This window comes from Chelonoidis abingdonii, chromosome 10 (genome assembly GCF_003597395.2).
Source record: "Chelonoidis abingdonii isolate Lonesome George chromosome 10, CheloAbing_2.0, whole genome shotgun sequence".
Lineage (NCBI taxonomy): Eukaryota > Metazoa > Chordata > Testudines > Testudinidae > Chelonoidis > Chelonoidis abingdonii.
In genome coordinates this window covers 68,590,126-68,614,440 of record NC_133778.1, presented here as the reverse complement: position 1 = coordinate 68,614,440, position 24,315 = coordinate 68,590,126, and the positions used below count along the sequence as shown (strand labels likewise).

The following is a 24,315-nucleotide window of genomic DNA, read 5'->3' as shown; positions in this document are numbered from 1 at the left end:
GGGCTCCATGTCTGTTGCAGGAGTCACCATGAGAAAGACAAGCTTTCAAGTCTCACAGAGCTCTTCTTCAAATCTGGGAAATGTGGTGCCAGGATCACAGTAAAATGCAAGGTAGGACAGATTGTTTAGCATAAATAGTTAGCACATATTGTAAGGGACCATTCAAAGTAGAGGTGCCTGTTAAAACCTCTGCAGTATTAGGACAAAAAGAGGGGGTTAGTGGGTTACAAATTGTTGTAATAAGCCATAAACTTTGTCTCTCTAATATCCAGGGACCGACATAGCTGCAACACTGCATACAACAATGGAAGATATCGAATTTAACCATCTGAAATGGAAACTCCACAACATGAAGAAAAAAGAAGAAAAACTTAACAGCAACATCTGCTTCCGGAGCAAATGCAAGAAACAAAACATCATCCCTCGCCATCTATAACTCTCTGACCACTACACACAACTCCATATATGCTGAACAGCTCTGCACAGACACTAAAAATCATGGACTGAATAGAAACACTAGATTTTTGGCTTATAACAACAATTAGTAACCCTCTTTTTTGTCCTGTGACTGCAGAGGTGTTAACAGGCCACTCTACCTTGAATTGTCCCTTACAATATCGCCGTGATACTGGGAGTACCTTTCCAAGACTTGAGGAAGAGCTGTGTGTGGCTAGAAGGCTTGTCTCTCTCAGCAACAGAAGTTGGTCCAATAAAAGATATTACCTCATCCACCTTGTCTCTCTAATACAAGGAAGAGTGAGGAGAGATTCTGGGAATGGAATGTTTTAAAGGGGAAGGGGAGAAACAAGCTGTATATGTTGAGGAAGATGTTAAAACCTAATATGGGCTTGTAGATAAATGGACTCAACCTCCAACTTGCCCTCATGTATGTCTGGCGATTAATGCTGAACCAAACTCCAGCAAATGTGTATCCTATCGTATGAAGACGGAAGAGAGCTGGGGTGTAGGCCACAATTGATAACAGCTATTTGTTGCCCCAGAGCAAGATATAGTCACAGGGAGTTTACCAACTGCACTGAGATGTCCCTCAGCTCTAGCAACAAAGAAACTTAATCCAAACACACAGCATTCCCTGGGGCAGTGACTTTGTAACATCCAGATACATAAAGACGCCAAGTATTTTTCCAAAGAGTTTTTAGAACTATGGAGTGGGAATTTCCAAAGAGGCCAGAGGAAGTTAGGTACTCAAAGCTCAATGAATTTTGATTGATTTCCTCCAATTTCTGGAACACAGCTGCATAGAGACACCCATCCTATGCTCTGAGTGACGACCTCATCGGTTAAACCACACAAAATAATACAAAAATAAAAGGACTGCCCATAAACACAACCACTTCAACTATCCCTCCATTCACTCAACAGCCAGAAGAAAAAAAAAAAAAGCAATTACTCAGTTTATCTTCACATCTTTCTCTACAGCTCTTTTCTGCAGAATATCTCAAAGCATTTTCAAACAAAGTCATCCTCTCACAACCCCCATGTGTGGTAGGGAAGTGTTACTTATCCTTATTTTTCAGAGGGGGAAACTGAGGCACAGAGCCAGCTAATGAGTTGCTCACGGTCACACAGCAAGTCAGTGGCAAAACCATTGATAGAACCTATGTCTCATGGCCTCATCTTTAACTGCCAGACCTGCTTCTTCTTAATAATGAACTCAAAAACCTTCTCACAACCTCCTAAGACATGAGGAAAGAACTTGAATATTGTGTGACCAACACACACAATCCCCAAAACATTTTTTTAATATAAGGTTAGAATGTTTAAAATTTGAAATATACTTGATTTACATTCCATCTTCCAAATACTAAGTCTAAGCAAAGGGATGGTATGTCATACTGATATTAACATTAATTCCTTGGAACATGTAATGCAAACAGATGACCTCCCAGATAGAAAGACTAAGACTATTTAAATCATTTTCATTTTTTTTCTTAAAAAACAAAAACAAAATCAGAACAGTGGGTAAAGGGACAGATTTTAAAAAGATTACCTAGAGTCTGTTGATATGTTGTAAGGGTTTGATTTAAGCCCCACTGAAGTCAATGAAAAGACTCCCACGGACTTCAGTGGGGGTCTCTGCTTTGCCTGAGTGACATATTGCACAAACTCTGGGAGGAGTTAAGGGATATCTAAAAGGAAGGAGGATCTGTGCTGACTAAAGCCCCCTCTGGGAGTCAGGAGACCCAGGGCCTGATTCTTGATCTCATTTACACTGGCTTTACACTCGCACAGCCCCATAGATTTCAGTAGTGTTGCTCCTGACTTAGCTGAGACCAGAATGAGGCCCCGCGGTTCTACCGCCAGTTACAGTCTGCCTCTGTGATCACAACCTCTTTATGCCTCCAAATTTCCATCATGGCTTTATTTGCGTTGGTTGCCCACCAGCATGTTAGAAAGAGCGCTATCACCGCACTAAAGTAACCTACACAAGAGCAACAGAAAGTTTCAACCACTCGCATAGCCGTGCGTGATTATCCCTAAAGGACTAATACTGGGCAAAGCTTTTGTAACAGAAACTCCAAACCAGGTGACATTTGAGGTTCATCACTAACCTGAAATGCAGGCCGACCTGGTGTGACATGAAACATCTACCAAATGTCTCTAGGAATCTTAAGACTTGATCCAAAGCCTATTAATATTAACAGTAAGGGTAGGGCTACTCAAGAGACCCTACAGTTGTGCAGCTGCACCAAGGGAGAGAACTGTCCCATCGGCTTAATTACTCCAGCCTCCCCTCCAAGCAGCGGGAGCTATGTTGGCGGGAGAAGATCTCCTGTCGATGTAGCACTGCATCAATTATATAGCTCAAGCAGTGGCTAATTCACACCCCTGTCGACTTAAGCTGTAGTGAAGCCATAGACAAAGACTCCCACTGACTTCAATGAACTTTGCATCTGGTCTTTATTTTTGGAAGGGGGAAAGTAAACACAGACCTACTTAGGAAGATAGGGAAGGCAGGAGGAGCAAGGTCAGCTGCAATCCTTTCCTCATCAGTGTGTGAGAGCATTGTGAAAACGGTCTCTAGATACAGCATTGTTTACCTTGCTGTTGAGCTTCTCTGTTGGTGTTATTTAGATAGGAAGGAAGAAGCCAGTATGCAATGGCCTGAGTATGTATGGATCTGTATTTGAGTGAGGGGGAAGACACACCAGAACATATGTAGCAATGACTCTCCAACGGCCTATCTTCCCCCTTTTGGTAGAACTATAGAAGATGGAGTCACCAAAGCCACCGACAAGGGAAAGAATCAATTAGACTTAGGGAGGAGAAGATCCACTGAAGAACTATCACTGTTATTGACTAGATGGGCTACCAGCCACATTCAGCCCAGGTTTCTGCAAGCAGCACAGGCCGCATACCCCTCACGTCTGAAGGTGGAAAGTTATCCAGGAATGGTGGGTATTGCAGCCACAACACATGAAATTGAAGGGGAAAAGAAAAAGGGACCAGCACAACCCAAAGAGTGGGCGCATTTATGTGAGGGGTATGGCAAAGGTGTCTGGATGCACTGGTTCAGCACATCTCCTCAGTAGCCTCCACTACTGGGACTGCCATAGATCCACCTTTCCTCCTCCTTCACTTCCCTGAGTCTAAAGCTTCACACCCTTGGCAGAGACTTTGAGAGAACAACACGAAGGTTACCACTGCTTGCCTCCCAGAGAGTTTTCATGGAGCAGAGGGTGGGGCTCAGTTATTGCTGGGAAGTCTCTGTGCTCCTTTGGGCAAATCTAGCCCTGCAGAGGTCATCCCTAAAAGCTTGTCTGGTTTTCCTTATACTAAGAGATTCAGTTCACTCAGTGGCTGCAGCATCCCCGCGTATATTTCTATACTTACTATAGGGAATACACCGCGTACCACAAACACTAACGCAAAGCTATTTAGTTACTATCCAAGGCAATCAGCAAATTTAAGGCAACCACTGTACATAGCCATCTCCTAGCAATAACCGTTAATGGCTCTCAGCTCATTGTCACCTGCGGACTAACTAACATTAATCCACCCATTTTTTGACATTTATGTCTTTTCTATTGAAATTTCTTCTTCTAAAATAACCCAAAGCAGGACCACAGGAATTGCCAAACTGGATCATATCGTGGTCCATTCTAGTCCACTATCCTGCCTTCAACAGCATTCAGCACCCGAGCCCTTCCCTCTAAGTTTTGCACTGGTCAGGGAATTGTCTTGCTCCTGTTAGTTTAAAAAAAGAAAATATCTATTAGCAGGGGAAACAATAGCAGTCTGCCTCCAATGTGCTGGCTCCTACAGAGCTGAAAAGCCAGGTGATGTTTATAGTACAAGGGTAGGCAACCTATGGCACGCATGCCAAAGGCAGCACACGAGCTGATTTTCAGTGCCAGGGTCCTGGCCACCAGTCCGGGGGGCTCTGCATTTTAATTTAATTTTAAATGAAGCTTCTTAAACATTTTAAAAACCTTATTTACTTTACATACAACAATAGTTTAGTTATATATTATAGACTTATAGAAAGAGACCTTCTAAAAAAGTTAAAATGTATGACTTGCACGCGGAACCTTAAATTAGAGTAAATAAATGAAAGACTCGGCACATCACTTCTGAAAGGTTGCCGACCCGTTATAGTAGTTCCACTACAGAGACCTTTCACGTTTCATTATAATGTGAATGAGATCAAATTAATAAATAGATTAAGTGCAGTGCTTCTGGCAAAACCCCCGGCCCCCACTAAGCTACACATAGGAAGAAGTAGTACAGGTTTCTCATATCATTGCTTCAAGAAGACTTGAGCATTGCCCACTTACCACCCCTATATTTACATTGTCAAGCTTTCCGGAGTGGCTCAGGAACATGAGTACCAACCTCAGGCGAGAATGTTATAAACCAGGGCTCAAACCTCAAACTGGTTGTGAGTTCCGTACTTAGATTTTACCAACAGAGAGTATCCAGCATGAACTCCTCAAGCACTGTAACAGCCTTACCATGGAGGTACAGGCTCTGGACTGGGGGTGCGGGTTTCAGGGTAGGGTCAGAAATGAGGGTTTCAGGATGCAGGAGGGGGCTCCAGGCTGGGGAGGAGGGGGGTGAGGGGTTTGTCTGGGGGTGCAGACTCGAGGGTGCAGCTGGGGATGAGAGTTTAGGATGTACGAGGATGCTCTGGGCTGGAACTGAGGGGTTTAGAGGGCAGAAGGGGGCTCACGGCTGGGGCAGGGAGGGGGAAGTGAGGGCTCCAGCTCGGGGTCCAGGCTCTGGGGTGGGGATGGGGGGCTTGGGGTGCAGAAGGGTGCTCCGGGCTGGGACTGAGAGGTTCGGAGGGCAGAAGGGGGATCAGGACTGGGGCTGTGGGTTGAGGACCAGGAGGGAGCCTGGGGTACAGGCTCAAGCAGCTCCCAGAAGCAGCAGCAGCAGCAGCAGCAGCAGCAGCATGTCCCCCTTCCAGCTCCTATGCGGAATTGCAGCCTGACTGCTCTGCACGCTGCTCCATTTTCAGGCACTGCCTCCGTAGCTCCCATTGGCCACGGTTCCCAGCCAATGGGAGCTGCAGGGGCAGTGCTTGGGGCAGGGGCAGCATGAGGAGCCCTCTGGCTGCCCCTACGTGTAGGAGCCAGAGTAGGGACATGCTGGCTGCTTCCTGGCAACCTCATGGAGCAGAGGCTAGCAGGGAGCCTAACAGCCCCACTGCTCAGTGCTGCCAATCAGACAGTGAATGGTTGAATCAGCGGTGCTGACCAGAGCCGCCAGGATCCCTTTTCTACCAGGTGTTCCGGTCGAAAACTGGACACCTGATCACTCTAATCTTCAGTAGTTTTGTATCATCTGTAAATTTTGCCACCTCACTGTTTACCCCTTTTCCAGATCATTTATGAATATGTTTAACTGGTCCTGATACAGACCCCTGCAGGGGGACACCACTATTTACCTCTCTCCGTTCTGAAAACTGACCATTTATTCAGGGCTTTGGAGTTGTGCTCTGGCTCTGAATCAGCAACTGGCAAAAACCTGCAGCTCCACTGTGCCGCACTCCACCTTCGGGCTCTGCTCCAAAGCCCTCCATTTATTCTTACTCTTTGTCTCCTATCTTTTAACCAGTTACCACTCCATGAGAGGACCTTCCCTCTTATCCCATGACAGCTTACTTTTCTTAAGAGCCTTTGGTGAAGGACCTTGTCAAAGGCTTTCTGAAAATCTAAGTACATTATATCCACTGGATCCCCCTTGTCCACATACTTGCTGAAACCCTCAAAGAATTTTAGTAGATTGGTGAGGCATGGTTTTCCTTTACAAAAACCATGTTGACTCTTCCCCGGAAAATTATGTTCATCTATACATGTCTGAGAATTTTGTTCTTTACTATAGTTTAAATCAGTTTGCCTGGTACTGAAATCAAGCTGACTGGCAATAGGTATGATAATATGCAGCCACATATAACTACAGAAATAATATTGCATGTTACCCCTACCATGGCATCAGTGACTTACTATCAGCAAACATCTCCCTGTGGCATAACATAAATACTTTGGAGAGTTTCCGGTGTACAGTAGCCATCTGTGAAAGGAAAGGAGTATGTGGACTTCATTTGGGACAGCTAAGGGCTCCGGAATGATTGATGCATGCTTACATAGGCTCTGGTCTGCTATCTGTTGGCAGACACATGCAAAGGAGCAGAATACCACACACCAGCCTCAATACAAGATCAGCAGGTTTTAGCTCCTTCATGCCGTGGTTTGATCATGCCGTGGTTTTTGAAGCTTTATCAATTTGCTGCACCTGGGTCCCTCTGTGGAATCCACAGAACATCCAGTAGCAACTTCCCATGCTGCTTTTTCAGACATTTCTGTCCCTTTCGCACTGATCCCACCCTAGTTTGCCTACTTCCTAGGATGTTTGGCACTAAATCATAGAATTAAAACAAAAAAATCAAGCTGATGTGCAGATGTTTTATTTATGCTATGAAATTATAAAATCTACAGTATCTCACTTATCTACCTCATACCTTGCAGGAGCAATGAACAGTCCATCAGAAAAAAAAAAAAAGTCATTATCTCATTCCTACACCATCAATAAAGCGCCAAGCACACATTTGGCACCAGAACCATAACAAACACTAAAGCCAAGTCTTCAATGACAGACAAGGGAGATGCTCCCAAAGATTATATAGGAAGAAGCAGGGGGAGGAAGGGGAAGAGAAGAGGATACTATACAGGCTACAATAGTTTATAAGCAATAAATGAAAAACAGAATCTAGGGATGAACTGAAACCAAACTCCCTGACCCACATTTTATGAAAGCTGAGCTTCAGACCCAGACTTCGCAGCTTACTCCCATTTGTAAATTAACATAAAACCACTCAAATAAGCACCATGTATGTAAGAATATGAATGCAATCTTGCCAGTAAGTTGCCTGTCTGCCTATCCTACAAAGAAACCTATTAAATATCCACCAGAGGTTAGTAACCAAACATGTTGTTTGTTCTAGAGCAAAGCTAATCTGTCTAGAAAGTGTCTGAATGTTTTTGTTTGTTTACAGTAGCACTCACAATGTGCTAGGGTGCTTGCCAAATACCGTCCCTTCCTCAAGGATTTCCCAATCAAACAAAGATTAGTGATAAAAAAAATAAACTGGAACAACAATAGGAAAATTATCTACAAATCAACTTGATTCACTGTAAGCAATATTTACTTCATACAATAAACAGATCATAAACCTGAGATGGAGAATACTTAAGAGGGTCCATTTAATCCCTGCCTTGATCTGTGCTGGATTTTTCCCTGGCATTTATTTCTTCTTTAGGCTGAATTAATGTAAGATTGGACTGAATAAATTTCCCTTTCCTTAACTTCATCATTTGATTCATTTCTCAATAATATCTCTTGTTCCTCCCTCAGTTTCCTGGCATAAATATCAGAGATTATATTTTTTCCAGTTTTCAGAGTAGCAGCCGTGTTAGTCTGTATCCGCAAAAAGAACAGGAGTACTTGTGGCACCTTAGAGCCTAACAAATTTATTTGGGCATAAGCTTTTGTGGGCTTCAGTCCACTTCATCAGATGCATAGAATGGAACATATAGTAAGAAGATATATATACATACAGAGAACATGCAAAGGTGGAAGTTGCCATACCAACTCTAAGAGCTAATTAATTAAGAGGAGCTATTATCAGCAGGAGAAAAAAAAAATTGTACTGATAATCAAGATGGCCCATTCCAGACAGTTGACAAGAAGGTGTGAGGATACTTAACATGGGGAAATAGATTTATGAGACCAGCCTTTTTTTTTTTTTTTTTCCCCCCTTTTGCTCACTCATTGCTAAGTTTGGCAGGGAATAAAAGTGCAATGGCAGCTCCCAGCATGACAGAAGAGCTTTCTTCAGCGCTATCTGCTTTCACCAGCACACCTGAGCAGCTCCACCAATATTGGCAAACATGCCTCCAATGGGAGGTCACCTAGATTCCTCTGCTGCCACCCAGAAAACATTACACTGATGAAAAGATCCCAAAGAGTGCACAAAATTAGTACAAGTTTAAAAGGAATATGTAAGGCCTTAGCAGTCTGAAGAAAAGTTTCTGTTTTTTTCTCCAGATTCCAGCAGAGACGAGAGGGCTGTAGCTGTTTGAATCACTTTGCAAATCCGTACTCTATTTCTCTGATATATTTTCACTCATACACCCCTGTCATTGCATCGTCTTTAAACATCACACTATGGAGAGGCCTTTAACACTAGCCACTTCAATCTACACGTCTTGCCGCTTCTTCTTTAAGAGATTATTAATCATGTTTATTAGGGTAATGCCTAAAGACCAACCAAGATGGGGCCCCTTTGTGCTAGACACTGTACAGAGTAACAGACAGCCCTTGCCTAGAAGAGCTTGCAAACTTAAGTAGACTAGGAGACACAGGAAAGGGGGAAAGGGTAGAACACACAAGCAGAGTGAACAAGGTAATGGTGGCAAAAATGTTTGTCTCACTATTTGGAGGGAGGGTTAGTTAGGAGGGGATCAGATGAATGGAAAGAACAGGGAAGAGAGAGGGGCCATTGAAAGGAACAGGTGTGAGGGGGACAGGGCAGGGGAAAAGAGGATAGGACGGGAAGATGTGCAGTGAAGCGGAAGTGAAGAGACTAAGCGATTGGGAAGGAGAATGTTGGAGGAAACGGCCAATCAGCACGAGGCAGAAAAAGTCCAGTCAAACCTGCAGAAAGTTATCTGAATGGCCAAAGGTCTCTGCTTCAGCTGTTTCTGCAGCTGCTCCTACCAGCTGGAGTCTCTGGCTGGTTCCTCTCTACAGATCCCCCCTACCCCCTTCCCGCAAGGTCACATGGTGCAGAGTAGGGGATTTAAATTGACTCATTTAAGTCCTAGCCTTCAAGGTGTTCTGCCGCGAGCCAACCAAATCTGTGTTTATTTCCAGGTTTCTAACAGCCTCAAGAACTGTGCTGACCCACCTGGTTCAGAGGAACTCAAGAGCTGCACGGATATCAGTAAGTTCCTACAGTCAAACCATCCATCATCAAACTTTGATGGGAAAAGAGATATTGAATACCAGAACAGAGATGCTGAATGCCAGTGGAAGCTGGTGGTGACCTCTGAAACAGCGCATGTACAATTGATACACAAAACGTTCAGGCTTAGAGCCAATATACTGCAGAGAGAATAAGGCTCCAGTGTATCATGCTTAAAATACAGCAGGCAAATACAGCAGCCAGAGGGGCTCCAATGGTTAATACCTCCTCAGGATGAAAGGAGACACCTGTCCCAAAGATGAAGTACCTGATGAACCCAACTGCCTGTGAAAGGATTGTCAGACAGACACCAAACCACATCACCTTAGCTGATCTGTCACCCAAAAAGCTCCTGTACCATCTACATTTTCAACAATAAGACAACCAATAACAAGACCAAGGTGCCAATGTGTCGCTACAATCACTTGATAGCCACTACCAGGGTCTCGCCCCAAAGCTGCCCACTATATGGATTGAGAAAAACACCACAGTTCACAGATGATGTATGGAGGGTGAAGCACACGGGCAGAAAGTTAGAACATCACTGGTGCAAAAAAATTCGGAGTCCACCCACCAGCAGCACAAACAAAGCTTACAGAACTGTGTCACTGCAGTAAAAGAAGCAAAAGGAGCCTTCTGTTTCTCTGTAATCAGGAGAACAGAATCAGCGCTGGCAGATCTATTCCACCTAGTGAACCAGCTAATCAATCTGTGCTGCCTAGCCCAGACATCAGACCCAAACACCAACTGCTGGGAAGAGCTGTCAGCATACTTTGCTGGTAAGATCAACCAAATATGTGTGCAGCTAACTGGGAAAGAAAATTCCACCCCAGTCAGATCATATTATCCACCAGCCAACCCCAGTCGAGTTTGGCCCCATCATGCTACTGAAGCTCAAGAAGCCCTGAAGAATGTTAGCGCTACAACCCATGAAATGGATCATGTCCCTCCTGGATGGAGAGAGCTGGCAAAATGCAGCTACATCCACTCCGGATGGAAATTATCAATGCCTCCTTCAGAGAAGTACACCTACCAAACTTCTTTGAAAAATACGATAGTTTACCAAGTCCTCAAGAAGCCAGCGCTCAACCCTGATGTCTTTTGGTTGGATGGGGGAAACACTCTGAAGAAGTAGCCAATAGACTATTCCCACCTTCCTATGAAAGTGTACAGCCGCCATGCAAAGTGGTCATGTTTGACTCCTCACTAAACCTGGATAATCTGTGTCTAAAAATGCCTTCTTTCATCTCCACGTTGCTAGGAAACTTTTCTCCCTCTTCCCAGAAGAGGCCTGGCCACAGTGATCTGTGCATTTGTTACCTCTAAGCAGAATCCCTGTAATTCACTTCATCTGAAACTGAACATGAAGACAGGCTCCAGTCAGTACAGAATGCATATGCCCATTTCCTCCATGGCTTAGTGCCCCAGAAGCACATCAGGCCCATGCTCAAATCCTTCCAATGGCTTCCAGTCAGTTTCGGGTGTCAGTTTAAGGCCTTGTTCCTAATTTCAAGGCAATTAATGCCGGGCTTCTCAAACTGGGATCGTGACCCCTCAGGGGGTCACAAGGTTATTATGTGGGGGGATCGCAAGCTGTCAGACTCCACCCCAAACCCCACTTTGCCTCCAGCATTTATAATGGTGTTAAATATAGAAAAAGTGTTTTTAATTTATAAGAGGCTCAGAGGCTTGCTGTGTGAAAGGGGTCACCAATACAAAAGTTTGAAAACCACTGAATTAATGGATCAAGGCCCCAGCTACACTAGAGACTGAATTTCAGTCTCTGAATGGCTGACACAGCTATGCTCCTCCGGGACAAAGCAGATCATAAAACCTGGGATGAAGCACATGGGAGCAAACCATTCTCAGCTGAGAGAAGATATGGCTATGGAAAGAGTTTCCAGAGGAGATCAGATTAATCCAAAGCCTGTCTGTCTTCAGGAATGATGTACAACCTCCCTTTAAAAAGCAGCAAAATGGCAATCACAACATTGGCAGCTAGATCTATCCTCTTAGCCCACCATCTCCAAACCCACCCAACCACCCAACCACCATGTAACAAACAAAGCAACCAACCAAAACAAGAAACAAAAACTACCCCAAGCAGTGTTATTAGCTCAAATAGGGCAGAGAGCCAGAGATTCCATGAAGTCTACTAGGCACGTGGCTAGTGATTTCACATAGAAGGCACTCAGAAACTATGGTGCTGGGTGGCAGTGAAAAACCCTTAGGCCACGTCTACACTACAGGGATTCTACCGGCATAGCTATGGTGCCACAAGTATGCCAGCATAACCGTGTAGCACAGATGCAGCCTACACTGACAGAAGGGGGTTTTCCATTGGTGTAGGAACACCACCAACCTGAACGAGGGTAGCTAGGTCAATGCAAGCATTCTTCCATCAGCCTAGCTGTGTCTACACCAGGGGCTAGGCTGACACAGTTGTGTCACTCAGAGGTGTGGATTTTTCACATCCCTGAGCAATGTCGACCTACATTTTAATTGTAGACAAAGCCTAAGATAGGCAGAACTCACAGTAGGCAATGAACTGGAATTGCTTGCTGGGAGTCCCTCAGTACACACTAGGGTTCTCAAACTGGGGGTTGGGATCCCTCAGGGGGTCGCAAGGTTATTACATGGGGGGTGCAAGCTGTCAGCCTCCACCCCAAACATCACTTTGCATCCAGCATTTACAATGGTGTTAAATATATAAAAAAGTATTTTTAATTTATTAGGGGGATCGCACTCAGAGGCTTGCTATGTGAAAGGGGTCACCAGTACAAAAGTTTGAGAACCACTGGTACACACACAGGCAAAATGTCTTTAAAGTGCACAATCACAACAAAAGGAGGTAGGATCCAAAATGTTAATCAGATTTAAAAGAGTCCCTTGTTCCATCTTGTCACATTAGAAGAGGGAAAAGGTTATTACAGCACTTTCAATGATCTAACCCCAAGCCACCAGCTGCATCCAGGGAAAGTTCAGCTAGAGCCAGCTGTGCGATAGTTCTCATCACAGCCAACACCCTGAACATGCAGTTCTGCTCTGAAACGGAACTGTCAAAATGTCATCATTGGCTTCCATGTTTATTGGGTCTTAGTGATTGCTGTTCTGACTGTGCTAACACAATACCACAGAGTAATTAAAACACCAAACGCTATCCATTTCTGAGGGCTCTTTTTCAGTATTGGAGTTCATTAAGTTAGTACTATATACGTAAATATTTCATGTTTTTTAGGAACTAACACCAGTGAACTATAAAGATCACTGGCTGGAAAATTATTTCGGGGAGTACAAACTGAGCATATAATACATGTTATTATACTGATACCATTTTAACACCCAAATAGTTTACATTTTGTAAAAACATCCATCTACAAAACTTAAACTCATGGAGGTGTTAGCCAAATGGGCTCGTTCTCCCCGGAGCTAGTCAATTACTCCAAGAAGGCACAGAGAACAAGACTGAGTTTTATACAGACCTTTATTATACGATCAGCTAATGCCGGAGGAGTGACACACCGAGACATAATAGTTATTACATATATATACCATTATTTACGTCATATCAAACCACACTGACACTGCATATTTTCCAGGGGTTTGCAGACGTGGGGTACATAGGTCTATTTGCCTGTTGATACACTCTAAACATTCCACGTTGTTCTCCTTGACCAAAGTACTTAGCAATGTTTGGTATTGGTTATGAAAGCAGGTCACTATTTCACAAGAACAGCAAAGCCTTAATCATTTTATCTATCAGAGGTATTTCCCATGTCTAAAGTTCCAGTGGAGCCATACTTGGTTTAAAACTTGCATTCGCCGGCAGAATAACACTACATTGCTTGGGCTGTAAATGCTAATTAGTGAAAATATGAAAGTGAAATTGTCTAGAAATCCATGATCAGAAAATATAATAGCTTAGGCTACTGTGTTTTCATTGTTCAAGTTGAAGAGAAATAGACAAAAAGTGACATGCAAACCAAGAACACTTTTAGATTTTCAGAATTAATAATCCAAGGTGACATTTAAAAACCCTGTCTTTTAGAAATACATGGTTCTTAACTGGTCAGTTTATTTCTTCATTATTATGACTGGTATTTGCAAAGAAAGGCTTTGAAATTGATATTTAAATAGCTGACCCAACCTAGATCTAAGAATGTATTTCTCTCTTGTAAATAGATTTCTTTCCCCTTTTTGCCCCACATTCCATTTAGAAATCATTAAAAAAAAAAAAACCTATGGCTTGCTATGCAACATCACAACACTAGTGCCAAAAACTGACCTACAATTAACAGTCACAACGACTGCCAGACAAACACTTGCATTGGCAGAATTCTTCAAAAATTGCCTTTCTTTGCCAAGAAAAAAAACCTATTGGATACCCACAGCTTAATAGACAACATTCCTGTATTCTAAAATCACCACCACCGATTACGTGTCTGAAATAGTTTCTTACAGCTGTATACAAGATGTCTCAAAAGCAGAGGCTTTTGCTGCATTCCTTCTCCCTATACACTCTATTCGCTATTTTGCAACAGCATGAAAACTATTATGATCTTGGGTAACACAGCAATACAGTCTTAACAGCACAATTTAGGACACTACATAAGTAATAATTTAAGGCTATCATTTTATTAGGTTGTGTATATATTATCAACACACACTGTAAATCTGGACACAAGACAGGGTGGTGGTACGTTTTTATGGGCTACATTGCCAGTTTGCAATCTGTCCTGTGAAAAGGGCAGTACAGAGCTGCAGTGCCCCAGGAACAGATCATGCAGGGAATTGCCACAATTCTCTCCCTGATTCCACCCGTGCTCCACGGGGAAAACAAGCCTACATTTAATGTAGATTACTTCCTCCTCTGTGTTGGCTCAGTTATAGGGAACAGCACATGGCAAGAGTAGATCAAAGGCTCTGCCCTCTCCCAGTCCCTGACTGCTCACCCGAGTGGCAGAGGAGAGTAAAAGCCCAGCCATGACTGCTCTTCTCCCTGCTCTGTAACCTCTCCAAGCATTTAGCCTATACAAGGGTGTAAAAGGGTATAATCTTGCCCTATATTTCCAAACACAGCCCCTAACCTTTGAGCACTCTGCAATCCTCCTCCATTTGGATCCTATTTAAGGAAGAGATCCAATCATTTTTGCCCACACAGGAAGTTTGGATGCTGAATATTCCCAGATCTGACCATCAGGTCCTGGCATTGTGCAAACATTATGAAAAGTATGGCCAAGTGCACAATCAGATTCTTTCCAGGCTTTGCAGAAACAGTAGCTAGTTTATCAAACATGAAGTCAAATGCCAGTGACTAGGGCCATTAGAACGCCAGTAAAACCGACTAAGGATGTGAAAATCGTACAACATTCTGTGAAAAGGAATTCATATAGTGCAACATTCAGCAACACACAGTGGTCTGAAAATATGACGTATGGGATTAATTCAACAAAACATGCCGACCCAGCAAGGTTATTGCACTGAGCAAATGGCAGAGTGCAAGTATATTTAGGATGCATAAGAAGGGAAAAGCAGATCCACTTGTCGATTTGTCAAAGAGCTTATAGATTGTGTGTGTGTGACAGCCTAAATAGTTGCGACATGGAGGAACTTCCCTCATCTTCACCACTCTTTTTTGGTGAGGAATAATTCTGGGAAGAAGGAAAGGAAACGAAAGGAAAGGAAAGGAAAGGAAAGCCTGTCTCTCTGTTTTGCAGTAGGCAGTTTATATTGACCCACTAAAAGCCCACAAGAGGAACAGAAAAGCAAGACCAAGTACATACCTCTTTGGAGCACCAAGCGCATTTTGGATGAATAAGCAGGCACTCTCCACAGGAAGTAGCACTTCCACTTGTGCAAATATTGAGACCTTCAGCAATAAAAACCAACAGAGAATAGAGTCATCTTATGGGTGAAATAGCTTGAAATTGGTAGCTTTGTGCTCATTGCAATACACTTTATGTAACAATTAATGTAAGAGTAAACATTTCGCAAGCCTTTGGAGCTTGAACCACTGAAAATTAGGGCTCTAGTGATTTCCTTTCCTCCCCTCCCTGCTCAGATCAATTAATTCTGGAAGAGTTAGTCAATTGATCAATTCAATTAAATATTTCCAAGACTTCTGCTAGAATACAACAGTCATTACTTTGGTATTCATGTTACTCCTTGCAAATCCTAGATAACATTGACTTTTAAAAACTGGTAAAACAAGACATAGTAGGTTTTTTTTATTATTATTCCTTTTCATCTGAATGAACTAGTAGGGTAAAATATTAATACAACTCTTTCATCTTAAATTAGCCTTTAATTATATCCTATCCTCGCTTCCCACATGAGTGATTTACATAATGGAGTCACATCCTTACTCTAAATTGCTTTAATTTATTAAGAGCCATTTCCATAGGATATCCAGGTTAAGCAGGATAGCTTGTTTATTTTGGGTAATGTCCAATGCATCTTAGAATGGAACATGTTGCTCCACGCTATATAGTAATATGCTTTTTACATGCTGTGCTAACTCAAAACACACATTGACTCAGGCATACACAACTTGCAATGATAGCTGCACCCTTAAATTATTAGCATCATATAGAGTAAAGACAACCAACAGGGTTTTATATGCAGAATCTAGTATGGAGGTTCTTATCACGTTAAATTAGTGCTGAGTTGCCATCATTAGGGTTAAATCATACTAAACATCAAAAGTTTTAGGTTTGAATGCAACCGCTTATGTTTAATGGTGTTTGTAGTTATGATGAAAATAACATTTGAAGCCACTGATGTCTCTGTGCTCCAGTGTGCAGCTATTAACGTCAACTGTCGATAACTAATTAGACAAAATTCCTGCAGAGAAGTCTATGTGGATGCTGCACAGTCTCAAAGGAAATGCCGTGGGCTTGAATTCTGAGCCCACTTATTTTCTCCATATTGAATGTCAATGAAAGCATTTCAGGCCTCGTGCTACAGTTCATCAATTTGCAGGCAATTATATCCACAGACACTATTGTGATACGCATAAAGTGAGCGAAGGCTGAACAGACTTGGTGATGTCTGGAAATGGGTGGATTAAAGTTTTGCTCTTTAGGGGGAACTTTTTGTTGTAATGTCGGAATCCCAACTGCTGCCTTTCTTGGATGCATTTATATTTAAAAATTGTAAATGTTGGATTTGGCTATATGAGTCACTCAAGTTTGAGGGATGTATCGAAGAGGAAGGAAGTAGTGAATCAAGCTGGACAGCTGTATAAGGGCATGCCATGCTTTAGGTTAGAAGCTAGTAAAGGGTAAGGTTATTCCATCATAATTTTTAAGTCAGGATTGTGCCCTGACTGTTTATGTCAATGCCTCACACTGACAATTATCTATAACCCACAGGATGATTCATTGTAACTCACTCTCTCTAAATCAAGGAAGCTATGACTTGTATTTTTTCAATGGTTTTCATTAAAGGATACTGTCTGGTTTTGTTTTCATATAACATTAGGCTTATTATAATGTTATTTAATTGATTGCTTATTATATACATGCAATTTACTCCTTAAACCAAGCCCAATTTCTGGACTTTTCAAGAATTCAAAAAATGAAACAAAATACTGATTATAAAGCTTTCCCCACTCACAAGAAGCCTTGTAACAATGGGTTTTGTAGTATAGAAAAACTGCTGTGTTTTATTTTCCTTATAAATGAATTCAGGGGTAAAGGAGGGGACTAGCTGGAGAGAAAACAAACTGTTATGGAAATTAGCATTCCTGTGGCAGGTACAACCAGCACCACTGCTCTAAATGTCCAAGATAGGTCTCTGATACTGGTTTTGAAAAGGCAAATCCCTCACTAACAATATTTTGTGAAGTTTTCCGAGTAGTATGGTTAAGAGAACATTTCTAGAAGCCAGCAGTGGCTGAGTTCTAATCCTGGCTTTCCCATTGACACTTAGCCATCACTTGTGGATAATGTTTACCTCCCTTCTTTATAAAATATTGTAAATGAGTTATCCTCATTTACAGGTGGGACTGTGAGGATTTACGTATTAATAGAGTTCAAGGCCAGAAGTAACCACAAGATCATCTAGTCTTAATGTTATTATTAAACCAAGAGTTCCCTCCACTGGGCCATTTCCACTCTGTCCCATGGCTATTACTTCCTCCGCAGCACCTTACTCAAGTCACTCAGCGAGGTGCAAGGATCAGAGCTGGCCAGAGGCAACAATTCCATTTCATGGCAGCTTTTGAAGTTTCGACATTTGTTTTCGTTATGCACTGGAATAAAACCAAACCTTTCAAATGTTGCCAGAAGAAAAGGATGTGCGTCACAATGGCCATTTTTGGATCAAAACCCGAGCTTTTTGATTTGGGTGGTGTGCATCCAGACCCAGATTCAAGTCCCTGCTCTGCCCAAGTCAGTGCTGAATTTTTCATCTCAAATTATGCTAAACCAGGTGGAGCAGAGACATGAACCTAGATTTCCTACATCCAAGGCCAGTGTCCTAACCAGGAAGCTTTAGAGCAGGGGTGAGCAAACTTTTTAGCCCAAGGACCACATCTGGGCATAGAACTTCCATGCAGGGCCATGACCGCTCATAAAATTTGGGTTGGGGTGCAGGAGGGGAATCAGGGCTGGAGCAGGGGTGCAGGAAGGGGTACAGGCTCCAGCTGGCGGTGTAGATTCTGGGGTGGGGCTGAGGATGAGGGATTTGGGGTGCAGGAGGGTGCTCTGGGCTGGAATTGAGGGATTCAGAGGGTGGGAGGGGAATCAGGGCTGGGGCATAGGGAGAGGCTCAGCGGTGCAGGCTCCGGGCAGCGCTTACCTCAAACGGCTCCCGGAAGCAGCAGCATGTCCCTTCTCCGGCTCCTATTTGGAGATGCAGCCAAGCGGCTCTGCATACTGCCCCATCCATGGGCACCAGTACCTTGCAGCTCCCATTGGAGCTGGGCCACTAGAGCATGTAGGAACCGGAGTGGGGCCATGCGGCTGCTTCCAAGAGCCACGTGGAACGGCCCCCTACTCTGTGCCCCTGCTGGAACACCAGAGCGGAGCAAGTCCCAGACCCCGCTCCCCAGCGGGAGCTCGAGGGCCAGCTTAAAACAGCTGGTGGGCCGTATCCGGTCCGCAGGCCTTAGTTTGCCCACCCCTGCTGTAGAGTGCGAGTCTTAGGCTCTCTCTAACTCGATTAAAATCGATACACCTCCACGTAACACATTTCAGCTTCATCAAAACAGCATATTTTGACAAAAAGGTCCAGACCAGCTCTAGCTGGGAAAGGAATCCACAGATCTCCACAGCTGCTAACATGCTATCCTACTAGAGGAGCCTCTGGCATAACACAACTTGCATGCCGCCAACTACAAGTGGCTGGAGGAGCTGCACCCATTCTCCACATTGCTCTGCCCTATATCTAGTTCCACCCTGCTCAAGCACCCAGGAGGCTCTGAGTGGCTTCCTCAAATCATGCCGTTTCCTTGGCACAGCAGAACTGCACTGGTTCCAATGCAAGAGGGACCTCTTTACCCATGACAGAACAAGGAGTAATGGTCTCAAGTTGCAGTGGAGGAGGTTTAGGTTGGATATTAGGAAGAACTTTTTCACTAGGAGGGTGGTGAAGCACTGGAATGGGTTACCTAGGGAGGTCATGGAATCTCCTTCTTTAGAGGTGTTTAAGGTCAGTCTTAACAAAGCCCTGCCTCGGATGATTTAGTTGGGAATTGGTCCTGCTTTAAGCGGGGGTTGGATTAGATGACCTCCTGAGGTCCCTTCCAACCCTGATAATCTAAGATTGATTGTATGAAGGGAAAAGGCAAGATTTGCACCCCAGGAGGATAACTCAGCTATAATCCCAAAATTCTGATTATGCAGAGTGAGCTACACCAGACAGCAACTTTGTGAGAGGTGCTCAGGGAGGCCACCAAACAGCCATGCAAATAGCTGTGACCTTATTTTAAACCAGTTCTGCCATGAAGCCCAATATAGCCAGCTCCTTAGTACACAACACATTTTAACCTACTGGCTTGCCTGAAACAGAGATACATAGTTAGCTTTGTATCCATGTAGTTAGGTGCAAGATTTCATCCACCTTAGCTAGGTCGGGGCTGAAACATCTATGTGGCCCACTGAAGTCAGTGGGAGTTATGAGTGCTCAGCATCTTTTAGGATTAGTCCCATAGGATGGAAGAAAATCTATGGTGAAAATCTGTTGACTTTTACTGCCCCATGCCATAGCACTCTCCACAGGATGAAGAGCCTGTAAATGTAGCTAGTTAAAAATGTAAATACAAAGGGTAAATAAGTGAATAGTGGACTCAAAGTAGTTTATTGGGCTCACTTTATGAGAGACCAGCACTACACTAATAAAGAGAGTGGCCATTTCCAGTATTATCAGAGCACAATCATAAATTGCTGCTGTTTTAATAGGTTTCCAGGAGCCATAAAAACATGCCTGCTGAAGAGAACAATGACAGCTCTCTGGATTAAGCACATCCTTCACATTAGGGCTGAACCTGAGCCAGGAGCAATATAAGGAAAGGGGGCCTAGATACCAACAAATAATAAAATGAATGTTTTAGACTTTATGATTATTAATGCTGCCACTCTCCATCTAGATCACTGAAGACCTGTAACCCAAACACTCAAGAAGCTTAACCAATATTCCAGGGAGGAATATTTCTTCAGTTGAAGTTGATTATAATCAAACTTTATTCCCTTTTCATGCCAAGTAGAGAATGGCTTGAGTTGTAAAATCCAGACCCACAAAGTGTAAGTCAGTTCACATCCAGGGATGTGGTCTAGGTCACATTCAATAGCAAGTCTCTACCAACGCTGAACGTAAGGCATCGGATTAAAAAGAAAATGCTTGAAGTGGAGACCTCGGAGAATATCTATGAGCAAAAACTTGCCTGTTCTTTGTGCTAAGGAGCAAAATCCAAAATTGTTCAGAAACCATTGGAAATCAAAGCTGAGCCCTTGTACAAATGGTTCAAGTCATTATGACTGCTGGCTAGCTCTCTACTAGCCTCTCAGGGCACTTAGAGAAAGATTATCAGGCCTATTCAGATAACAACTACTTCTTATACTATCATTACAATTTTTGCTGCGCCTGGATACAGAGATCTGGTACTTTTGAGAAACAGCATAAAGCGATAGTATATATGGAAACCTGGGCACATGCAATTCCAGGCTTAGCTGAAGACAACACCCCCCAAGTGCGACTTCTTAAAAATACAGATGTTTTGAGTAACAAGGCAAATGTGGCTGTTATTTAGCACTGTGATATCTGGCAATTTGGTAAACATTTTGGAATATAAAACACAATCAAAACACAGGAAGAAAAATCAAGAGAACCTTTGGGCTGATTAACTGCTCTATTTAATTGGGACTAACTGTTGATTTTCATGCTCTGCATTTTTATTTTCAGTTGTAATAATGATAAGTAGTCTCTGGAGAGGGAAAAATATTTGGATTGCTAGTAAAAAGGGACACCTATCCCAAAACTCTTGAGCACCCTGACACCACTTACAAAAATAAAATTTAACAGCCTGTCCCCGGATTTGATGGAGTCTGTCGTTTTCTGAAGCACATGTAGAATGAACTAGTGCTTTCATTGTTTGGCCTAAAATGAGGAGAACCAAGGATTGTAATATGATGCATGTGCATGGACTTTGTGAGGTCTACTCCTTTCCTGATACGGATATCTCACTTCTGTAGGTGCGGCAGAGTCATTTCAGGCAGTATCATGAACCATACACCAGCTACTGCACTACATTCCACCTTGAAACTAATTAAACTCCTCTATAAAGAGGCCCTTAAAATAACCCCAATCATTGGTGGCTGCGCCTCAGTGGTGGGCAGGGTGAGCTCTGTAATATATAGTGCCTGTACAGAGCTCTGAGTCCAAAGGCCCTGTAGAAAACCTACAGAATCAAGGATATGGAATTAAAAACAAAACAAACAAAACAAAAACAAAACAACAACAGGTTATTTATAACCTTCAAACCAGAAAGTGTTTCAAGAAATCTTTTGTGCTGAGTGGGGGAGATCACCTGCCCCTCTAAGAGGGTGGAGAGCAAAATCCACAACCCATTTTCCCCCCAGAACTTGGAACATCAATGGGGCACTTCATCTGTCTTTAGCTGCTTCAGGGGAAGCCCACCCCTCCTAAGCACTTGGCAAAGGGATGCTTGCCAGGAAGAAACAGACCCTCCTTCACCAGCCCCAGAAAGCAACCAGAGCGCTGCCTGTTTTTTTTTATTAAGAGGTCATCAAGTCCAGCCCCCTGCCTTCACTAGTAGGACCAAGTACGGATTTTTGTCCCGGATCCCTAAGTGGCCCCCTCAAGGATTGAACTCACAACCCTGGGTTTAGCAGGCCAATGCTCAAACCACTGAGCTATCCCTCCCTCTGATTGTGGGGTTGATTACCCCTACGACTCAATCTTGGCGATTTCTATTCAAAACAACCGCCCAACTCCCCCGGCCCGTCCGGGTGAGACTCGAGAAGCAGCTTACCCCTGAGGTGGTGGAGCAGGGAGGAGAGGATGAAGAGGCAGGCGGCGCTGGGGGAAGAGAGCCCCCGTCTCCGGGGCATAGTGCCTGCAGCTGAAGGGGGGTTTGTGCTACAGCTGGGGCCGGCAGAGGAGCTCGCCGAGCTAGCAGCGGCCACAGCTGGAGCCGCAGCTGCTTGGCCGGCGGGAGGCAGCGAGCCCGGGCTGCCGGGCGCGCATTACTGCCCCGGCGAGCAGGTCACCGCGGCGCGCGAGGCTAGGCGGGCCGGGCCGGGTGCAGAGCACGCCCCGCTCCCCGGGGCACCATGCAGCGAGCCCTGCCGCGCCTCAGGGGCTCCCCTCCCCTGCCACCAGCAGCGGGCACCCGCCTGGAGTGCAGCGCCACGGGCTCAGCGAGTGCGTGGCGGGACCTCCCCGGGCGCAGCCAAGTTTCCCAAGCCCCGGCTGAATCCCTTCATTTCTCCCTCGCTGGCTCTGCCCCACTCGCTCTGTCCCCTCCCTCCCTGGGCTTGGCTCCCGCTGTCCCCTCCCTCCCCGGCTCTGTCCCCTCCCTGCGTCCCCCCGGGCTCCAAGGTTCAGCAACTTTCTTCCTGCAGGAGGGTGTGAATATGAACTCTCCGCCCAGCCTGTCCAGTGAGCACGCAGGGATCCTTAACACTTAAGTGCCCGCTGGGGATTCCTCTCTCAAGTCAAACACACGCCACAGCCATCGCGCCAATAGACACACATAACACCCTCCCACACACACACAGATATACCCACTCCCAGACTCCACACAAACAGCTCCACACACTCGGCACACAAATCCCATACTTCCCCCCCGATACACTGCACGCCTTCGGACTAAACACACACACCTTCAAGTGGGGATAGCCTTGTAACCTGTTCATAGGCTTAGCAGAATTCACTTGTTATTTTTTCCTAATTTCAATGGTTAAGATCACTGTTTATTCTTTAAAAGTTTCTATTTTTATCCATTTAAATGTCCAGAGTTGTGAGAAATTGGGGGAGAAGGGCTCAGTCAGGAAGGACGCCAGACAATCATCATTTAAGTACAGTATGTGCTGAGATTCAAAAAGTTAAAGTTTTATAACCCTTTCAACATAAATTGTCAATATCAAGCCTAAAAATAAACAAAGTTACAATACAATATCCTTCAATCAAACTGATAAGTTTTCAAACCACATTTTTCTTACTTTGGTTATCTGTAAATGTTTATTATCAATATAAGTATTTTTTCATCACTGTGTATGCACTGTGAAATCAACATTATCCAACATATACTAATAAAAATCTAGTTCTTTAAAGCCTGCCCATCTATTTGCTTACATTAATGTTTTGTGATACAGACATACTTAATGCATTTCTGGAAAAGAAAAGTAAAGAACAATCCAAATCAACTAAATTGCCAGGCCTCTGTTAACCCCAAATGGAAAAATTATTTAAATATCACTGATAATTCCCTTTATTTCCTCTCTGCCTTCCACAGTTTCAGAAGCAGGTTCCAAAAAACATATTTTCTATCCAATTGTTACAGAGTGAGAGAACCAACTTTTCAGATCTAGAGGAAGACTGTGGATTTATGAGGGCGTTTCAGTTGCTGTTTGGATTTACTAGTTTTTTCTGTTTTCATGGATTATAGCTCAGTTATGCAATATTAAAGGAAAATTCCAGTAATACTAGTTTAGGCTTGGATCCTGAAAAGCTCTGCCACTCATGGTGCCTACATGTTTGCTGGATTGGGGCATTAGAGTTTGAGCATAAGAGATACTGATCACACACATCTTTACTCCTAATCTAATATTTACATTATTCACATATACAAAATATTAACTATAATATTTGCTCTATTTCCATTAATTTTCATAGTTATTTTTTTACAGATATGGCTAATTGTTTCAGTATTGTCATGGAACTGGTTTTAATTTAATTATTTGTTATCTGTGTTCAAGCCTTCTGGTTAGGAATGGTCACAGACAAAAGTTGTGCCACTTTCACTATACCAATATTGTTAAAGCAGTACAATCCCCTTGAGCACAGTTATATCAGTATACATGTATGCTTCTTCTCACGTGAGATGAGGAATAAGCAGTATTATCAACTCCGAAGGTTAAAAAACCATCAATCAGACCTCCAACAATCTTGGGATTGGCCCCAAATCATGGTGGTTTGGGGTTTTGTTTCTTTAAGATTATACTATATTTTTGGCCTATCTTTTGATTTCTGTACTCCCCCCGTCAAGCCCTAGTCTGTGTGTGTGTGTGTGAGAGAGAGAATTATATTGCCAACATTTCCAAATTTGAGGTGATTTTGGCCCCCAGTGCAGGAGCTTT

The 24,315-nt window shown here is 43.6% G+C and overlaps 1 protein-coding gene across 2 annotated transcripts in view; it reads right to left on the bottom strand.

Moving 5' to 3' along the window:
* Positions 1-22,472, bottom strand: part of ITGB5 (integrin subunit beta 5) — a 108,053-nt gene extending 85,581 nt beyond the window's left edge. The window contains exons 1-2 of one of the 2 annotated variants that reach the window (XM_032794547.2): positions 21,987-22,472; positions 15,277-15,362 (exon numbers count right to left, since the gene is read on the bottom strand). In XM_032794547.2, coding sequence (XP_032650438.1) covers positions 15,277-15,362; positions 21,987-22,065 — 165 coding nt within the window. In that variant the 5' untranslated portion in view covers positions 22,066-22,472. The remainder of the gene's footprint in view (positions 1-15,276; positions 15,363-21,986) is intronic. The other variant, XM_075070295.1, reaches the window with a different exon arrangement.
* Between the last annotated feature and the right edge of the window lie 1,843 nt (positions 22,473-24,315).